We start from the raw sequence: 20,668 nt of genomic DNA, 5'->3' as shown, positions 1-20,668 counted from the left end.
ACGATTCGACTCGAGAATCAACTCTTGTGTATATATTATAAATATTTTAAATTTGTTTTGGCGAATGTAGCGGCCTCCAGGGGGTGGTCGGTGGCGATCACGTGAACCCGATTATACGCAACAACGTACGACAAGGGCAGACCGTTGTTTTCTTGCGCGCGCGATTCCACGCCGCGTGAAAATCGCGAGCATAAAAAAAGACCGGTACCGATCGATGCGCCGTCCACATCCCCCACCCCCCACACCGTGAGGCAAAAGGGGATAATTTTTCCTCCAAGACCTCAAACAAGAGCCCCTCCTCCCCCATAGATCTTTTTCGTTTTAGTCGCGAATTAATAAGAGCTACATCCCCCCCCCCCCCGCCAATTGGCATTCTGCCCCCCCCCCCCCCGGGGCATACAGCCCCAGGCCTCCAGGAAACCCTGGGTTGGCCCTGCCTGCCACTCGAGGGTTGGCTTATTCCTACGCGGCTAGCGGAGGACTGAATGGATTTGCCCCCTGCCATCCACAATTACCGTTCACACACAACAACAAGCGCACACAATGTATATATTACATTTACATATAATGTGTATATATACTTTAGAAAATAAAATGGTTTCACTCGATTACTTTACAGCCTCGCCGTCCATAAAACGGTAAAAGCGTTACCATTTTACACACGGCGTGAAAAAATATTTGGCTGTAAAAGATAAAAATCATATCAACACAGGAGCACCGATGTCTTGCAGCAGGCGGAAACGCACGATTCATCAAATCACACGATGCTTCGGGGTTCACTATTACATGAGATTTGTTATGTTTCCCTAGCGGTGCACACAGAATCCGTGAGCGGCTGCGTTGGCTCCCGTGAACTTGGTGCAACGGCTGTGGACGGCCCGGTCCTCATAGGAAACGTAAAGATTCAACGATAAACGTAACACACTCGTGCGCACGCGCGAGTGCCTATGAATTGGGAGATTGGCAACGGAGCCGGCTCGTGAGAGCGAGACGAAAGATTTGTTGCGCAGCTGGACCGCGAGATATAGAGCGTGCGTAGACTTGGGGCGGCCTTCACCTGGCAGTGGATCGACCACGACTCACGACGATTCGCATGCACCAGTGAAGGCAAACTAAAAGGGCTTTGCGAGTTGCATCGTGACGACTGTTATAATTGAAATGCATTGAGGACGGACGGTGGTGGTGGGTGGGGGGATGAATGAAGACATGGGGGGGCTCGCGACGGGCTGGGCTCGGCCCGGATTGGCCGCTCGTGCAGAACACACTGGACAGGGGGGGGGGGGGGGTTAACTCTCAAACATTGCTACCGAGACACTCCACTGCCATAGTAATAACCAGGCACGTGATGATTGATTTGGCCCCACCACCACCCACTCCCCCCCCCCCCCCCCCATGGAATTGTCTGGATTCATGGGTCACAAATTGAGAAAATGATTGGTTATTTTTCTCAGCATTTTTTTTGTCTTACCATCAAACTGCCATCGTTTTATTCGTTTAGCTCCGTGGCGGGCTCTGTATACATTCAGCCCCTCCCCCACCCCCCATGGGAAAGATTTCGATGAATATCAGCGCGTCGCATTTGGGTTCTAAAATCGATTTTTTTTTCGTTCGAATAGAAAAAAAAGCTACTGGCGAATGCCGTTGCCTTCTAGTGGTTACAGGGGGTGACGAGAAACCGCGATTACCTACAACGCGTACACGTTGAGGAGCACTGGCTCTAGCACACACACACACACGCAGACTTCAACGCATTACACGAGCAAACAAACCGACAATAAAGCGCAGCGTCGCTACGGTCGAAATTAGCCAACGGGATAATTTGCTCGAAGAAATGCCGCTAATTATCTGTGGGGGTTTTTTTTTTTTACCCGCACCCCCCCACAAGCGATTCAACGCGTGGATGGCGAGAACCTGAGAGTCAACCTGAATTGGGAAACCACGAAAGTGCCTGGCGAGAGAGCTTCACGCCAACCATTCAACCATGATTATAAAGTGATAACAATATTATAATAATCAGCACAAACTTAAGAAACCCAGTGACCAGCTTGGTGAAGTATGGTCAAACATACTTCCCTCTCCCCCCACCGCCAGTGACACTGTAGTGGTGGTGGGGGGAGCAGGGTGGGGAACTCCTTCATCAGTAGTAGTTTGACAATGAGGGGTACACATACATTCGAATTACTTTATGACAAATTATAACTTAATAATAATAATAATGATATCCATGAGGTTTATGTGAAGGGCAGCAGCGCCTCGGTAAAAGCCGCCCGGCTGCCCGCGTGACACAACTCCCTCCAACGTCCAAATCCAGCGTCTCCGCTTGACATCTAAACGAGGTTGGGAGGGAGGTGAGGGAGGTGGGGGGGGTGGGGGGGGCGGGCACAGCTATCCGCCACCGCCGTGTCCTCCGGTCATGCCGAATTTCATTTTCGGCACGAGGTCCGACGTTTCGCCCTCTGGCCGCTTCCACAGGAAAACAAGAAAAAAAACCAACTCGGTTCTGCCACACGTGCCGTCGCTCGGCAGCTAATTATCGGGAACCGAACGCGGAACGGCGCGCAACCCGGGACGCGCGGCGGGAGAGTGGCGCCTTAAGCGGAGTCAACTCCGAAAACCAACGCGGGTCGCGGCAGTGCAGGGGTGGGCGTGCGTGCGGGCGGGCGGGTGTGCGGGTGTGCGGGCGGGCGTGCGGGCGGGCGTGCGGGGTGCTGCTGCTGCTGCTGTGGCGGCTGGCACACGGTGCTCAGGCACAGTTGTTCTTGTACTTCTCCTTGCCGTGGTTGTTGATCACGCAGATGTGCTGTGGAAAAACGCAAGCAGGACACAAAAGTGAGCGCGCAAACAGCCGTCCGAGGAAGTCAACAGGAAGCTCAATAAAAGTTGCTGCAAGACAAAACAGCCACGCGCGCATGCGGGCACACACACAAACGACAAAAATCGCCCCCCATCCCCTTTCCCCCCATAGCCTTTCAACTGACTGTTGGGACAAGTGCCGTTCCCGAACACTTATTAAGGCCGGCATGGCATACGAGGGGGTGGGTGGTCAACAGCACACCCGGCCGGCCGCCTTGTCTCCCAAGTGCCAATGTTTACTCATCGCACCAGGTACTCATTTCAGGCCGAGTCGACCCAGCGGAGGCCCATGACCCGTCAGATAATCCTCACCGACGTTGGCCGTGAGTGGGATTCGAATTCTGGTCGCCGGGTACGTAGCCCAACGCGCTAATCGCTGTGCCACCGTACAAAAACAAAGACCCCCCCTTATAGCCTTAACAGACTGACAGGGTAAGTGCTGTCGGCACACGATGGGGGGTTGGGTGGGCGGCCAGCACCACGCCCGGCCGCCTTTGTCTCCCTAGTGGCAATATGGTGATGTTTACACATCTATTTAGGCCGAGTCAACCCAGTCGAGACCCAAGACCGGCTCTGCTATCACTCGCCACTTGTGTTAGCCACGCACAGGCGTAGACAGGAAGGTGTTGGCTGACTCAGGGGTCAGATCCGGCACACTACTGAGGTTTCAGTTTCCCATTATTAAACCGGATTCTCGAGGGGAGCGAGCTGATAGGTTGCCACCATATGACCCAGAGCCGTTGGTGCGAGTGATACAACCTCACTGCCATTGTATTTAGAGTATTTCGTTTAGAGTATTACGCTGCTGCCGCTTTTAATTCCCACGTGATAAGCCACTTCGTTGATTGATCAATTGTGGCCAGAGCTAGATAGCTGAGTGGGCCCTCAGCTGGTGAAATAAAACGAGTTTAGTTTTTTTTGTCTTTTAGTACACGTGTACGTCAACTCACATTGAGGTCCCGGAAGTACTCGTTGTAGTCCAGCGCGTATCCCACAACAAACTCGTCCGGGATTTCGAAGCCGATATCTGAAAGAAAGAAAAACGGTCAGGTGAGAGTTTACGTTAACGAGCTGCGTTGGCAAGTGGTGCAAGAGCTCAAATAATAATGATGGTGATAAAAACTCTACACGTTCGTCGACAATTAAACCGTGGCCTTAAAAGTAAAAATATTTCTAGCAGGCGACGTTTCTGGCAATGGGCGTGCGGAGAGACAGGCCAGAGAGACAGGGAGGACAAAAAGAGTTGGAGACAGCACTTTACACCACGGGGCTTGGGGAAAATAACATGTTTTTTTGTATTAGTCATGGTATTGTCTGTTACTAAGTAGCTACGAGTGCTTGTGGGTGGGTGGTTGGGTTGGTAGGGTGGGTGGGTTGGCGAGGTGAATGGGTTGGTAGTGTGGGTGGGTTTGTAGTGGGTGGGTTGGTAGGGTGGGTGGTTGGGTTGGTAGGGTGGGTGGCTTGGTTGGTAGGGTGGGTGGTTTGGTTGGTAGGGTGGGTGGTTTGGTAGGGTGGGTGGGTTGGCAGGGTGGGTGGGTTGGTAGCGTGGGTGGGTTGGCACGGTGGGTGGGTTGGTAGGGTGGTGGGTTGGCAGGGTGGTGGGTTGGCAGGGTGGGTGGGTGGGTGAATTGGCAGGGTGGGTTGGTAGGGTGGGTGGGTGCAACTGCAATCACCAACTCTCAGACGAAGCAATTGACTGGCTCAAATCACTTAGAACTAAAACTCAATTAGGCGGCGCTCTTCGTTTACCGCACGAAACAAGAGGAAATGGACAAGGAGGGGGGTGGGGGACGGGCGCTACTCACAATCCGGGCGGTATCCCACGCTGCGCGGCGTCCGCTTTACCAGCAAACTGCCGAGACAGCACAACGCGCCACAACGCGGCACCACAAGCGTCAACGCAGGTTCAGGCCCGACGAGTCGTCCACCGTGCAGCCAAAAACGCGAACCTCGACATGAACCGCGTAGCTTCATCGCCGCCTGCGACCATCGGGTCCGCATCCGAGCGAGTGGATGCACAACCAACACCGCTCATTTCCAAGTCCGTTTGCGAGTGGCACGTACGGACCACAGCGACGCGCTCAAACGGGGGCAAGTGCTGTTAGCGAGCACCTATGCAGGCCGGCATAGGTGCTCGCTACGGCACGCGAGAGCGTGGGTGGCCAGCACCACGGTTTAGAAATTCGTCACTGGTGTTGGCAGCGAACAGGAATCGAACTTGGGTTGCCGGGTTCGTAGCAGTGTGCAAACCACTGCGCCACCGTTCCCCACCTGACACACACACACACGCGCGTGCACCAACCTGGCCACCTTCACCATGTTGGGCTTGTAGTCCTTCAGCATGCTCAACAACGTCTGCATGGTCCTGCCTGTGTCAATGATGTCCTGCAAAAACACAGAACAGACACACCTCAAAAAATTCTGGGCTGCAACAACGTTTAATTCTACGTACAGTGTTGTCGTTCGTGCAAACTGCAGCTCACAATCACCGAGGAACCAGAGAAACGAGCTGGATGGTGGCAGCCAAGCGGTGAGCCAACGCTACCAACAACCGCCGAACTCTGCGGTCCTCTCTACCGTAGACTCTCGATTACCCACGCTAGTGATGGGGAGGATGGGCGCAGAATAACGGATAAGCCAAATATATCAATTTTCTGCGGATCTCTATGCCGAAAACCACTAATATAGGCATAAATTATGTTTAAGTTGAGAAAACTGAGTTGCTCAGTGATAACACTTTCCTGCTCCCACGCAGAAGACTCGGCACTCTAAGTGGATAGCAGCAGAGCCACGCCAATCAACGTCAATCAAACCCCGCACACTGGTGTAAAGATATGCCATTACTGTACTGTAGAGGTGATCACGTAGATTTCCGATTCACCAGAGCAACACGTTTGTTCGGTTTAAGCACGTCACTTGTCATAAACATTCCAAGAATAGCAATGTACAATTGTTTGTAGATTATTAATTTGGCCTTTAGGGAATAATCCACGAGTTAGGTATTTATGTCAAAATCTCAGGTGTGCGGTTAATCCGCAAATCGGATAAACCGCACGTGAATAACCGAGAGTCCCTAATGTATATTCAGAGGTTTTTCTGCCAATTAGTATTGACCCAAGTGGAAGGAAATCGGAGTGCCTGGAGAAAACCCACGCGTGCCAAGGGGCAACATCTCGTCCCGCCCGTCGCTGTACCGCCTTCCCTTGGCGAGCCAGGGTAGTTACGGATTCTCCTCGGCGCCCGCGGGAAAAGAAGAGTTTTGAAAAATTTGTGCGACCCACCAACCCGCTCTTGCCTCCGTAGTAGGCCTCGGCAAGGTAAGGTAAAAGTTAAAAGGTAAAAACAACAAGCCTACCTTTACCTTACCTTTTACCTTACCACAATACAATCACTCTACCCTACCTTTAACCCTTTAGCAGGTAAGGTAAAAAGCAACGAGCCTACCTTTACCCTACCTTTTACCCTTAGCCCATACAAATGACCCGATTACAGGGTAATTACTGGAATACTACACATGAAAAAGGTTTGTAACGGTAAATGCTAGGTAGAGCTCTTAATCCATATAGAATACTCTCGATTATTCCAATTTTACACGCTTTCTTTTAACGCACTCTGTCTGTTGTCGTTGTTATTGTCGTTGTCGTCGTCGTATCCTCAAATCTTGGAACTCAATTTTGACCCACTTCCTAATGTGGTATTGACTATCGACTGCAAACTTGGTATGCTTATGTCATACCGATGACAATACTATATTCTATCATAAATATATATATTTTAAATTATTTTGTATATGTTATGTTTCGGCTTGGGTCTAATTGTCCACACTCAACAGACGTTGGCTGTAATTGGCCACGGCCCCTTACGTTGTGGCAAGCTTCAGGGCCACTTCCTGGAGTCGTGGAGTTCTGCCATGACTAGTACATTTAATAAAAGCGTGTTTTTAAAAAAGTTTTTAAAAATATTACTTATTAAATGGAGGCCACGGACTGCGCCACGGAGCTTTTAGCGGTAAACAAGGTACCGTATTTACCGGGTAATACTTCAGAGCTACCTTTACCCTACCGGGTAATTCTTCCGAGCTACCTTTACCCTACCCTTTACCTTACCCCTTGGCATGTCGACACCTTTACCCTTACCCTTTTACCCGGTAAAAAGGGTAAATTACCTTACCTTGCCGAGGCCTACTCCATAGCGCTGGAGTACAGAACCACGCACGCGGCCACCGACACCCGGCTAACAGGCTGTACGACGTTAAGACTCTTCAAAGAGGTGCAAGACGGCAACATCAACTGGCTTAGACAATTTTCACCACCTAAGCTGTGCGACACGATGCAATGGCACGCACGCCCAGCGCATTGCTCCCAGCTCCATAACAGCAGCCTGACTGCTCCGCCACCAGCTACCCACAAAGAGGTTCTCAATTTTATCCACCGCATGGGGGAGGTTAGAGCCGATTCGATTCCCGGCGAGATATGCGAACCTGAGCTGGGGCTTACCGAGTTGGCGCCCTAACCGCCAGGTTTATATTACCCACCGATCGAAAACCAAACGGCACTCACCTCAACGATGAGCACATTCTGAAACGCAAAAAAATCCACACAGAATAGGTTAACAGTGCAGCTTCCGCACACTTCATGCAGTGCAGTGGTGACCAACTTTTATAAATAGTAAGCAGTGCTCAAAAACGCTGAGCTTGTAGCTTTAGCGAGAGGCAATTTCACTTATTTATTTTGCGCGGGACACCTTATGGCGGCCACAAAGGTCAAAAGGTCATCAGATGGTAATTCCTCCCGGCACCGACCGTGAAAAGTCAAAACAAATACCGCGTTATTACAGCCGTAAAACTAAAGCCTAATTAAACAGAGCAGAGCGATATACGAACCAAGGGACGATTTTGAGACGGACAAAATGAGGCACAATTTGTATAAAAATATAGGAAGCTTTATAATGCTTGCACGACAACCACAGGAATTAAGTAATCCTCGCCCGGCTAATAATGTGGGGCGCGGTATTAGCCGTGAATGACTACGCGCCTTCCGGTTCACTCACAGCGGACGTCCAAGACCTCCCGCAACGTTACTGGAAAAAAGCCAACAGCCTGCGCCGCCGCCGCAGAGATGCGGGGTGTAAATCTGGGGCTCAGCCGCTCGCTATTAAACCAGTTTCTCAAATGCAGCGAGTCGATGGTTCATGCGCTCTCATCTAAAGTATGAAAAATATTTAATTGTTGTGCAAATTTACAATTTCATACTCTCACATTAACCCCTTCCTCTGGTCTTTATACCTGATTGTATCATAAGTGGAGACATCACATTTATCCCCCCTAAGACCAAAACAGGAGGAGGATTTCTCCACAAATCTGGCTGTCGCCTGATGAGGCCAGGTTGTAATTTCCGGCGAAATATTACAAGGACTCGAATTGTAAATGTTGTGGGTTCACTCTCCAGTGTGCTGAACGAGTAACAAATTGGCATGTTTCATTTACGTGACAAACCTTACGACTTGGCTGTCGGGTGGTGGCGGGTTTAACGACACATTTATATTTATGCGATCTAACCCAAACACATTCCTGCGGAGGGAACTGGTAGGAACGTTGGGTTGCTCGGTCAATGGCCAGGGTCAACGGCGGCGTGGTGTATTTCGCAAATATGCCCGACTGTGAGGGCGGGCACAAGCCGGCGTGAGTAGGTTAAACGTTGAGTTTTATAAGGGCACCACGGAGTGAGCAGCCCCTACCCCACCCAGCCCCTCCCCACCCTCCCCACCCTCCCCACCTAGCCCCTCTCTGCACGACGGACACAATAATCCCCTGTGGGCTGGTGTAACCAGGAGGTTGCTACCAGTAAAAACTCTAATGAACTGCCATCATGTTAACAGACTTCCTGGATTTTTACTCTCTCACTTCCTGGGTCGTGTCTTGATGATGCTTGACAGTTTCAAGCGGAACGTCGCCTATCTAATGGAGATACATTTTATTGTGAGAACTGCTCAATAACTTGACGGTGAGCGAGCCGAAAGTAGTTCTGTAATGTTATCTTCCGGAGGCTGTTCCGAAACATGTTGATGTTACACTACTTTCTGCGGAGATTTCTAAACGTGAATATCTGCACGTCACGGCAACATTACACCGGTAGCCGCACAATCGTTTAAAACCAAGAGCATCGGTTACCTTTCCAGTTAATGTGCCGAAGTCATCGCCGCCAATCACCCGGATCTGTCCCGTCGACTGATCGTTCTGTACACACGCGCGACACACGCAGCCCCGTCAATTTCGTCATCGCGTGAAGCCGACTCCACCACCAGACAAATTATCGCCGTCATGTGGCGTACAAGCGTATAACGACGCACGCCGATTATTTTAGTTTGGGCTCAAACCACTGGATGAGTTCAAGTACGGTCCTCACGACCAGACGCAGCAGCGATCAGATAACGCTACATTTCACTTGGAAACTGGGTGAAGCTCGGCAACAAACGCAAGCGTCCCGACGCACGAAGACGGATCGAAGTCTCGCGCCGCACGAGTCCCCGCTCACGCACGCAGTAGCTCTTGAGTCGGATGAAGTCGACGGTGAGCGGGATGGACTGCTCCGTGTTGCGGTTGAGCGCCTTGATGAAGTCGAGGAGATCGGCGAAGAACTTGTAGCCGCCCTTGAGGACGCACAGCGCCACAATGTGGTGCCCGCCCATGTCCTTGAGGATGTCCCGCGCCAACCGCTCCGTCCTGCGGGCGCGACGAAGGGTGGGCTGAGCGCGCGACGAAGGGTGGGCTGAGCGTTGCACAAAACCCGCGACGTCCGCGATTCATAATCGGGGCGTTCGGGGAAGGCCGCGTAATGATGTCGTCGTTAAGAACCCTCCGCCACCCGACACGGCCAATCAAATGTAATTGTCACGTGGTGTGCAAGCGTTTTAACGACGTGCCAGGTCGCTCGCCGGTGAGGTGAAGAACGATTCTCACGCAACCGAATTAGTCAATTGGATCCGATGTTTCGCTCGAAACTGCGTCAAGCATCTTCGGGTCAGAAATTTTTTTTGCGTAATCATTACTTGGTCTTACGCGGAATTAAATTATGAATCACATTATTGCAGTGTGCAAGCACCACGATGAAGATTAGGGTCGTTAAGCGGTAACCGGTTTAAGCGGTAACCATTTTCAGAACCAATTCCCAGATTTTGGAAAGTCAGGATTCAGTAACTGATTCCATTGGAACGTTCCTGGGGTGAGCGGGATTCAAACTCGGATCGGCGGGTTCATAGTGCAGTGCGTTAAAACGCTGCATCGCAAGTGTGCACACACACAAGCGCGTGCAGACACACACACGTACACACGTGCACACCTGTCCATGATGAGTCCGTGTGGGATGAACACCCGGTCCAGGTCATCCATGTAGTGAGTGGGGATGCAAAACTTGCAGAGGTCGTAGCCAGGGTCAGTATCCCTAATCTGCAAACAAGATTTTAAAGCGGCGCCTTTCAATTACTGTGTTCCCGTGAGCCACACGCAACTGGAGCGCCGGCTCGCGTCGTCTCACTCCTACCCTCTCTTCCCCTGGCACCACCTCAATTCCACATTTTAAGACGACTGGACGGTCGAAACAAGTCCAGGCCGTTTGCTGGCGTCAACAATTTCCGCTTGATTATTTGGCATTTGGTCGCGAAAGCCGATGAAAACACCCCACCTTTTTTCTATTTGTGTGGAGACAAGAAACGGAGATTGCTGCTTGTCCTGTTCTGCTTGGAAGAGGCCAAAAAAATATAAACGATCGCAAAAACACGGGAACAACAAAACACGAGCACGCGGCGCCGACCGCCGCATTAACGCGTAAACGACGCGTGGCGCTAAGCGGATTGGCAGCCCGGATAAACCTGCCACGGCACGGAGCACTTTAATTTCATACGACCCCTCGACACCGCCACCACCGCCGTTAAGCGCTTAAGCGGTGCCCCATTTCATCTCGTGCCGCGTCCGTCTGTCCCCTCCCCCCCTCTCCAGCTCCCGCACCACCCACGGGAGCCGTCGACCGCTGCTCAACCCGGACGGCATCCTCCCTTGTGCGTCGCCATTTAGACCGCGGCGCGGCACAAATTATTTTCCGCAGGTGCTTTCGATCCCTCGCTAGGGAGACAGTGTGTATAATATTATATCACCACGAAGAACAGTAAGTATAGACAAGCAGAGCACTGGTGCATACAAAGTCCACATTAAATGTGCGCAACAATGGGGCTTGTAATGTACACTGTACAGCCCCCTATCAGCCACTGCTGGATAAAGACCTATCCGTGACGTTCCGTCACGTGGAGTTGTATTACAATACCTCACCATTCTGGCATGTAGAGGATGGTAAAAGGGGGGGGGGGGGACGTTGGGGGGGAGACTGCATTTAACCATGGATTGACCATAGCTGATGAATATGCTGTTTAATGGGAGCCCCCAAGTTTAATCTTCCTTTAAAATATATCCTGAAGCGGAAGATTAGTGCTGAATACAAATCCATTTTGCCAATGCGATTTATAACTTTGATCCTTACCCGTGCATCGATAGTTCAATTTCCAAGTGCCATTTTACCGAGACACTGCGTGTTGGCTTGGTGTGGTCTGGGACTGTATTTGTTGTTGTTTTGCTGACTTACCCAAGCTTGCATTAAGTTATATAAAAAATACGAATTTATTCCTTTATTTTTATTTTGTTATTTGCTTACCATTTTCTCTATTCTGCACTCCCATCGTCGTTTTTTTATTGTGTGTAACTTGCTGACCCGCCCTTACTGGGCATGATAGTTCATCGGATTCCTCCAGTCTAAATAAAGATTCTGATTATCTAGGAAACGATAAAAGAGGGAGAATATTTTAAATAGAGAGACAAGAGATGGACAGGCAGAGATAGAAAAGAGGAGCTTGAAAGATGGTGTAACGCCTCTTGTCACATCTGGGGAGGAGCACCCAGTTCCCACCTCACCAGATTGACTCCTCCACTGGAGGTCACAATGCCACACTCACCCACTCAATAACTCGCTCACACTCACTCACCCGCTCACCCAACCACCACAATGCAGGTCACCTCACTTGTCTTTCTGCTTCTTCCCTCGCACTACTCCACTTTGGAATTCTCTCCCATCGTCTCAATGCCCAGGCACTTGTAATAATACATTTACTTCAATTAAAAAAGACGTGATAGCTTATCCCTATTACAACTGTGACAGTGCTGCTTGTTGCTGGGTGGTTGACTTTTTAGGAACATCGCTCATCAACTCTGCAAGTTTATTTGCGACACAAATACAACATGTTAAGTGCTGTACACAGATGCCCCTTTTAAATGTTGTGCCCAAACACCACCAACACTCCCCCACCCCAAAACCCTTCCCTTCCCCCCTTCCTCACAGGGTCCCCAAACAGACTCCTATGTGGGCCCCTACCAAACCACCCAGTCAAGATCGCAAACGAAAAACCTTCCTACAACGCACGAGCGATCCCTTGCGACAGATCCCCCAAGGTGTTCTCAAGCGTGGTTATCCGTTGCATTAGATTTGGCCATAGCCTGAGAGCCTGCTAATTTATGAGTCATCCATTGCACTCGATTGTGAAAGTCTAAGGGGCACTAAATCCGCAGTCGGGTACCACGTGAGAATGAAAGGATGCCTCCATCTTACACCCAAGTGCAGATGGATGGGCCTGGCATTGGCCACGTGACATCCGATACAGAGTTCGGTGAAAACTGCTGAGGTTAAAACAAGAGCCTCATGGCTGAGCCAGCATTTGAACCTCCTGGATTTATACTCCCTTGGTGATGGCAGTCGTGGAGCATATCAGAACACACGGACGCCGTGGATGGTTCATGCACACACGGAGACTCAAGGACGCTCCACAAAAAGTGTGAAAGTGGCACACGACTTCTAACCGTGGATCACTTGAGTGAATATCTGCCCCCCCCCCCCGACATCACCTTGTTCACTGAACTCACTATTCGTAGCGGTGCACATGACGTTTAGTCTCAACCTGCGCATGTTCTTCCATCCACGTGTTCCTCTTTCCAGCTCGCAGCGCAGTTTCAATGACGTACATCCCCACGTCGTGGTGTTATGTGACAAATATAAAAAAAACAACATCAACCTTCCGGGGCCAACAATTTCAGTGCGATCTTGTGAAGGAGGAATTTCCACCATCGCAACTAGGGCCATCAACAGCCGCGCGGGACACTAAATGACTCGTGAACGGTAAAAGCTGGCGTGGGCGAGGGCAGGACGCGTCGCTCGGAGGGTTGATGTCCGGTGGTGGAGCGCAACGACGGACGTAGCGGCAGCCAAAAAGAGCGAATTAACCAGAGAGGTCCTGCGCAGCGAAGGTGCGGAGCGACGAGATCTGATCACGTGCAGGACAGCCAGACGGCACATCGCAAGAGAGAGGGTGACGACTTGGTCAGACCTTCGCCCAGCAGTGGACAAATCATAGCCCTGATCGGGACTTTGCCACAGACTCGTAACCAACTGTTTACACGTCTACTGAGTACATGAATTGGGGTGGGGTCACAGAACGTGAGAATTTCAATGGAATATTACAAAAGCGCCTCAAACTTTTATGTTTTTTTAATGGGGTGGGGTCACAGAACGTGAGAATTTCAATGGAATATTACAAAAGCGCCTCAAACTTTTATGTTTTTTTAATGGATATCTTTACATTGGGCGTTTATTATCAGCAGGCGATTCATATCGGTTTTAAAGGTTACCGACCTCAAAGCACTGACAAGGTGATTGTGGCAGGCTTGTTTACCCCATTATCCAACCGCTTCGTGAAATGCCAAATCATAAACAGTGAGGGGTCACCAGACGTAAAGCAAATATTAGCTCGAGTCTGGTCCTATGATATGGCAGGATATGGAATGTAGCCATGGTTCAAGTAAACAAACTTATCTTGTGGTTGTTGTGGAGAATTATGGATACAACAAATTCAGATTGCATCTCCACATGTAGATTTTTTTTTAATGTTCTTAATTCATACCTGTCAATCCCTTATCAGTGCCTACCTTATTAAGACTAATTCAGACTTTATTGGTCACCGAGACAACTCAAAGACAATGCACCATCAGAGTATGAGGTGCACTGTCTTTGAGTTGTGCGCCTTTTGGCATCATCTGGTCCAACCCATGTGAGACTAGGCTCTAAGGAAAGCTGTCTCGGGTGTGGACCAATAAACTTCAAGGACAATGCATACATTATCAGTTATGTTTTTGTTTGCATTTTGACTGCAGGTATTGTGGTCTATGCAAACATGACTCCTTGTAAAAAAAAGGTGTCAGTTTTGTTGCCAGATTGAAGGGTAAAAAAACCATTATATTTTTTACTGGCAAATGAGGTACCAATGGTACAAATAGATGACATTTATTTTTTGCCCGTATTGAAACGGCTGTATGCCGTATGGACCTAAAAACGCAATTTCCCTCTACAAGACTACGGGTAAACCGTATGGGTTGACAGGTATGTTAATTCCACCGACCTATTGGTGGCTAACCATTTTCTGTGCAGAAACAAAGACGGAAGATTGGCTGGTAACGGTTGTAAACCCGGAACGACGTTAGACGAACGTGGGCCATGAACGCGCGAGACTTGACCCCTCCTCCTCCTCGCCATATTTGTCTCTCCCAGATAAGTTCGTTCGTTTCTCAAGCCGCCTGTTCTGGTGAGGGCCGCGGCGGCGGCAGCGTGTTGAGTAGTGGTGGTCCAGACCTCCCTTTCCCTGGCGAAACAGCCTCTAGCTCTTCCTGGAGAATTCCCAGGCGTTCCCAGGCCAGCCGAGCGACGTAGTCCCGCCAGCGTGTCCTGGGATGGCCTCAGGGTCTTCTCCCAGATAAGACATTTAATAAATAAAACAAATTGGGTTGAGGGGTTGACTCAGCCCATTATCTCTCCTTCCAGGGTCGATCAAATATGCCACTGCTTTGTGCGTGTGTAGGGGGTGAGTCGCAGGCGGGTGTTGTCCTTATGGGGAGACTCACCCCTTTACCATAGGAATGTGGAATTATCATCACGAGCCTCTTAAAGGGCTGTGAACGGAACATAAGCACCAACGCCCCAACCGATCCTTATATAAGGAGGTACTGTAACCCCTTGACTTTTTTTTATTTACCCCAACACAGACCGATCGTTGAGCGTCCCTTGTGGAGAAAACGACAAAAAATAAGCAGACGGAGACGCCCCGTTCCCCAGCGTCTGTGTCTCCCGTCGGCCACACAATGCATGCCTTTCATGGGGAGGGCATCTCAAATCAGCAGCGTTTGTTAAGACGCGTGGCGGCGGCAACAACGCCTCCCTCACCCCCTCCTCTCCTCTGGACCGGTTTCGACATTCGGCTTCTCATCAAGCAGTGCGCCTGGTGAACTGCCCAGGCAGGTGGCGGCATTTCAAGAAAAGGGGAGCGAAACATGGCGTAATCGCCTGACGAAGCTGGTGGCGTTATCACATAGCTGTCAACCAATTCGGTTTAACCCATATTCTTGAAGAGAAATTGAGTTTTCAGATCCATGCGGCGTACAGCCGTTTCAATGCGGGCATTTATTTTTTATTTTTCTGTCTATTTGTTTGTATTTCTCCCTTGTGATGGGACTTTGTCGGATGAACGTTAAGATTTATTATGGCCACAGGGTGACCAAAAAGGTCTGAGTTGGTCTGTAATAAGGTAGGCACTGGTAAGGGGTTGACAGGTATGCAGTGGTGAGTGTACTAGTGGTGAGTGTAGTGGTGAGTGTAGTGGTGAGTGTACTAGTGGTGAGTGTAGTGGTGAGTGTACTAGTGGTGAGTGTAGTAGTGGTGAGTGTAGTGGCGAGTGTAGCGGCGAGTGTACTAGTGGTGAGTGTACTTGTGAGTGTACTAGTGGTGAGTGTACTAGTGGTGAGTGTACTAGTGGTGAGTGTAGTGGTGAGTGTACTAGTGGTGAGTGTACTAGTGGTGAGTGTACTAGTGGTGAGTGTACTAGTGGTGAGTGTAGTGGTGGGTGTAGTGGTGAGTGTACTAGTGGTGAGTGTAGTGGTGAGTGTAGTGGTGAGCGTACTAGTGGTGAGTGGTGGTGAGTAGTGGTGAGTGTACTAGTGGTGAGTGTAGTGGTGAGTGTACTAGTGGTGAGTGTAGTGGTGAGTGTACTAGTGGTGAGTGTAGTGGTGAGTGTACTAGTGGTGAGTGTAGTGGTGAGTAGTGGTGAGTGTACTAGTGGTGAGTGTAGTGGTGAGTGTACTAGTGGTGAGTGTAGTGGTGAGTGTACTAGTGGTGAGTGTAGTGGTGAGTGTCGCGGTCAGTGTACTAGTGGTGAGTGTACTTGTGAGTGTACTAGTGGTGAGTGTACTAGCGGTGAGTGTAGTGGTGAGTGTACTAGTGGTGAGTGTAGTGGTGAGTGTACTAGTGGTGAGTGTAGTGGTGAGTAGTGGTGAGTGTACTAGTGGTGAGTGTAGTGGTGAGTGTACTAGTGGTGAGTGTAGTGGTGAGTATACTAGTGGTGAGTGTAGTGGTGAGTGTCACGGTCAGTGTACTAGTGGTGAGTGTACTAGTGGCGAGTGTAGTAGTGGTGAGTGTAGTGGTGGTGAGTGTAGTGGTGAGTGTCGCGGTGAGTGTACTAGTGGTGAGTGTACTGGTGGTGAGTGTGCTAGTGGTGAGTGTGCTAGTGGTGAGTGTACTAGTGGTGAGTGTACTAGTGGTGAGTGTGCTAGTGGTGAGTGTACTAGTGAGTATACTAGTGGTGAGTGTAGTGGTGAGTGTACTAGTGGTGAGTGTACTAGTGGTGAGTGTACTAGTGGTGAGTGTGCTAGTGGTGAGTGTGCTAGTGGTGAGTGTGCTAGTGGTGAGTGTACTAGTGGTGAGTGTGCTAGTGGTGAGTGTACTAGTGGTGAGTGTGCTAGTGGAGAGTGTACTAGTGGTGAGTGTACTAGTGGTGAGTGTGCTAGTGGTGAGTGTACTAGTGGTGAGTGTGCTAGTGGTGAGTGTGCTAGTGGTGAGTGTAGTGGTGAGTGTACTAGTGGTGAGTGTACTAGTGGTGAGTGTACTATTGGTGAGTGTAGTGGTGAGTGTAGTGGTGAGTGTACTAGTGGCGAGTGTACTAGTGGTGAGTGTGCTAGTGGTGAGTGTAGTGGTGAGTGTAGTGGTGAGTGTAGTGGTGAGTGTACTAGTGGTGAGTGTACTAGTGGTGAGTGTACTAGTGGTGAGTGTAGTGGAGAGTGTAGTGGTGAGTGTACTAGTGGTGAGTGTAGTGGAGAGTGTCGCGGTGAGTGTACTAGTGGTGAGTGTACTAGTGGTGACTATTTGTTTCTTCCTGGTGATGGGACTTGGGATTTATAAGTGCACTGGGTGACTAATAAGGTCTGAGTTGGTCTGTTAATAAGGTTGGGGCACCGATAATTCACTGTGTAACAACATTTTTTTGTTCCTGGGTAGTAAGTGTTATTTCCTAATTGCTTATGCCTCAAAGGTACAGAAAATGGCTATTATTCCCCACAAGCTTTGCTTTTGTGACCAGGAAAGTGATATTTTGAAATCTACCTATTTTCAATGAGAAAACATGCGCATTTGTGTCTTTCATTCACAAAGTCCTGGTTACAAAAGCAAAGTTTTTGGGGAATAGCCATTTTATATACTTTTGAGGCGTAAGCAATTAAAAAATAACACTTACTACCCAGGGACGAAACTCGTGTTACATAGTGATAAGTGATTGACAGGTATGGGACCTATCAACGTGACTTTACCAAAAGACCCAAAGAATATGAATAGCTATGGAATCACCAGCGAGACGTCGTACTCGAATTGTAAATGATGCGGGGTTTTTTGTTTGTTAAATTTGCTCTCCAACTCAGCGGTTGTGCCCTGGTCGTCAACTAAAATCGGCGCGTTTCGTTTGACGTGACAACCACCGTCGTCACTAATCGTGCTGTGTCGGGTGGTGAAGGGTTCCACAGACGCATCAAATATTTGCGCGATCTCACACAAACGGGGGGGGGGGGAAAGGGAAGAAAAAAACCCGCACACCAAAATCTTGGTTCTTTCGGTAAAGTCACGTAGAAGGGAAATAATCAAATAATATAAAACAATAAAATTCTCACGACGTTTCGACTGCAACACAAGCAATCATCATCAGGTGTGAAATCATCAAAATTTGAAATTTTCTTGCTGTGGATGTCACACCTGATGATGATTGCTTGTGTTGCAGTCGAAACGTCGTGAGAATTGTATTGTTTTATATTTTTATTATTTTATTATTTCCCTTCTACGTGACTTTACCGAAAGAACCAAGAATATGAATCCCTGCAGTCACGAAAGCTTTAAATCGAATAATCTTGGTTGCAAAAGCCTCCCTACTACTGCTGCTACGTATTTAAACTTGACGCAGCAGCCGAGTCTTACTTCTAAGTTTTTTCGGTAGTCACGTAGGTAAAAAATAAATATAATAGAAATAATACGAGAAATAAAATAATAAATCATTTATAGATTTTTTCATTTATTGATTTACTATTTTATTATGAATTTTTTACCTACATGGCTTTACCGAAAAAACCTAAGGGTATGAATCCTTGCAGTCACGAAAGCTTCAAATCTAGAACTGCCGAGTTTTGTTTCTGTATAAAACTAAAATCGCTACGCAAAGGGCTCGACTTGAGCTGGCACAGGTGGCAATGACGAGGCCGCGGGCATCGCCTCAAGGATAACTCTCATCTCTCTCTCATCTCACCTCTCTCTCTCTCTGCACCACTTTCAAAGGCGATATTGAACATACCCCACCCACCCCAAACAACGCAGTCGTCTAAGCAACGATTTTGTTTAAAAACTAACAAAAGCTTTCGCTTCGTCACCGTTAAACTAGACGCACCGCTGCACGTGTTAGCACTGTACATGCCACGCACTCGCTTTCACGGAGCCCTGTAGAGTGTTTACTTTGTTTTACTGCGACACATTGACGTCCTTGTTGCTGGTGTGGTGTTGCGAGGGGAATAATTGCGTCGTTGAGTCGCGTTGAGTGTAAATTAAACGTGTACAGTGCGGGCTTAACCACCCACACATCCGTTAAGGCACGCGGGCACACAAAACGTCTCTTTGTAATAAACGAAACAAAATATCCCCCCAAAAAAAACACAAAAGCCGCCTTCAACATTCGTTAAGGCGTCGCACACAAAAACAAATCGGCAACCAAAGCTGAATGTATTTAAAAAAAAACATTTAAATATAAATCGCCTCATGCGCCGCACGCACTGTACACGCACGGCACCCGCGTTGACATTGAAACGCCGCCACGAGGAGGATTTTTTTATTTAATAAAAATTGTTAAATCTTAGAAGCGAACAACATTTCCCTCACAGTTATGTCCTACATCCTTTATTAATCAGTGAAATGCGTCTCCGAGTCGCTCACCACGACGCAGTTTCCCGCGCTGCTCTCTGCAGGGGCGTCCATGGCGGGAAAGGAATAAGAGGCGAAGGCGCCGCCTACAACTCCAGATCTCCTCCCTGCCTCCCTCTCCCTCTCTCCACGCTATCTCCTCCCTCTCCTCGCTATCTCCTCCCTCCTCTCTCTCCTCCCTCTCCACTCTATCTCCCCCCTCCCTCTCTCCTCCCTCTCCACGTTATCTTCTCCCTCCCTTCCTCGCTATCTCCTCCCTCTTCTCCCTCTCTTTTTTTACGATCAGATGCTCGGTGTATTCGGCACTTTGCCTCGTTCATCATTTCGTAATATTTTTTATTTCAATTAACATTTTTTACCTTTGCTTTATTTAAACCCCCACCTCTCGCTCACTCTCACTCACTCGCTCGCTCTCTCTCTCTTCGCTATCTCCCCCCTCTCTCTTTTTTTTACGATCAGTGGAAACAAGAAGATGCTCTGTGTAGTCGGCACTTTGCTTCGTTCATCATTTCGTAATTTTTTAAAAATAATAACTTGGCTTTATGTAAACCCCCACCTCTCGCTCTCTCACTCTCTCGCTCTCTCTTGCTCTGCACGCAGCCCTTCTCGCAGTCCGACGGCCTCCGACGGGTAGCTCACAACTGCATGCAGAGCTCCCCGTCATCTGCCACCGAGCACACGGCCTCCTCCATCGCCCACTGCTCCTTGAAGGCCGGCACGGCGTGGGTCAGCCGCGCCGCATGGCGGAACTCCAGCCCACACATCCTGGGGCTCCGACCAGAGCGCGGAAGATGCCCCCAGGCTGCTGGCCGGACGTTTCCCCTCCAGGGCCACCTTCCCCGCCCTGTAAATGGCGAGCTTGCCGTAGCCCACGAGTACGTTGACCAGCCCCTGAAGATGTTGGGGTCCGTCGCCCTTTGGGTATCCAAAAATGAGGACCGTCGGGGAGAAGTGGAGGCTGAACCTTAGGAGGATGTTTCTCAGGACCGAGTCCAGGCTCTTGCACTCCACGTATTGGTGCGCCACCGTCTCCACTTTACCGCAGAACCGGCACTCCGGGGACGTGTCGGTAAAGCGCGCCAGGGAGGCGTTGGTGGTGACGGTGCCGTGGGCGATGCTCCGGCTGAGGTCACCGATGCGGTTGTACGTCGCGCTGGAGTAGAGTTGCCTCCAGCGAGGCCTCTCCGGAGAGACAGGCGCCGCCTAGCTAGTTAGCACGTCAGAGTCTCGTTCGTTATCGGAATGAACCAGACAAATCGCTCCACCAACTACGAACGGCCATGCACCTCCCTCCCTCTCTCTCCTCGCTATCTCCTCCCTCTCCTCGCTCTCTTTTTGCCTTCTCTTTTTTTACCATCAGAGGAAACAAGAAGATGCTCGGTGTAGTAGGCACTTTGCTTCGTTCATCATTTCGTTTTTTTTTTCAATGCTTTGCATTATGTGCCCCCCCCCCC

At 49.6% G+C, this 20,668-nt stretch overlaps 1 protein-coding gene across 1 annotated transcript; it reads right to left on the bottom strand.

The window, feature by feature from the left end:
• Nucleotides 1–805: 805 nt before the first annotated feature.
• On the bottom strand, nt 806–19,365 carry LOC133358390 (hypoxanthine-guanine phosphoribosyltransferase-like). Its single transcript, XM_061576705.1, has 9 exons — nt 19,227–19,365; nt 10,191–10,297; nt 9,391–9,574; nt 9,023–9,088; nt 7,413–7,430; nt 5,156–5,238; nt 4,659–4,705; nt 3,804–3,880; nt 806–2,800 (listed from the first exon to the last, which is right to left on the bottom strand). Exons 1-9 carry the CDS (start codon nt 19,266–19,268, stop codon nt 2,744–2,746), a joined length of 681 nt encoding a protein of 226 aa, XP_061432689.1. The 5' UTR covers nt 19,269–19,365; the 3' UTR covers nt 806–2,743.
• Nucleotides 19,366–20,668: the final 1,303 nt, after the last annotated feature.

The sequence above is a fragment of the Lethenteron reissneri genome, chromosome 61, assembly GCF_015708825.2.
Source record: "Lethenteron reissneri isolate LAM-NWPU_2019-01 chromosome 61, ASM1570882v1, whole genome shotgun sequence".
Taxonomy (NCBI): domain Eukaryota; kingdom Metazoa; phylum Chordata; class Hyperoartia; order Petromyzontiformes; family Petromyzontidae; genus Lethenteron; species Lethenteron reissneri.
This window is presented reverse-complemented; position numbering and strand designations above follow the sequence as displayed.

Bases quoted from the DNA above. Each gene is read 5' to 3' on its own strand.
- LOC133358390 (XM_061576705.1), bottom strand. From the start codon at position 19,268: ATGGACGCCCCTGCAGAGAGCAGCGCGGGAAACTGCGTCGTG. The intron at 9,575-10,190 runs GTGTGCACGTGT...TCGCGCCCGCAG, and splicing joins CACGGACTCATCATGGACAG to GACGGAGCGGTTGGCGCGGG. The intron at 4,706-5,155 runs GTTGGTGCACGC...CTGTCTCGGCAG, and splicing joins AACATGGTGAAGGTGGCCAG to TTTGCTGGTAAAGCGGACGC.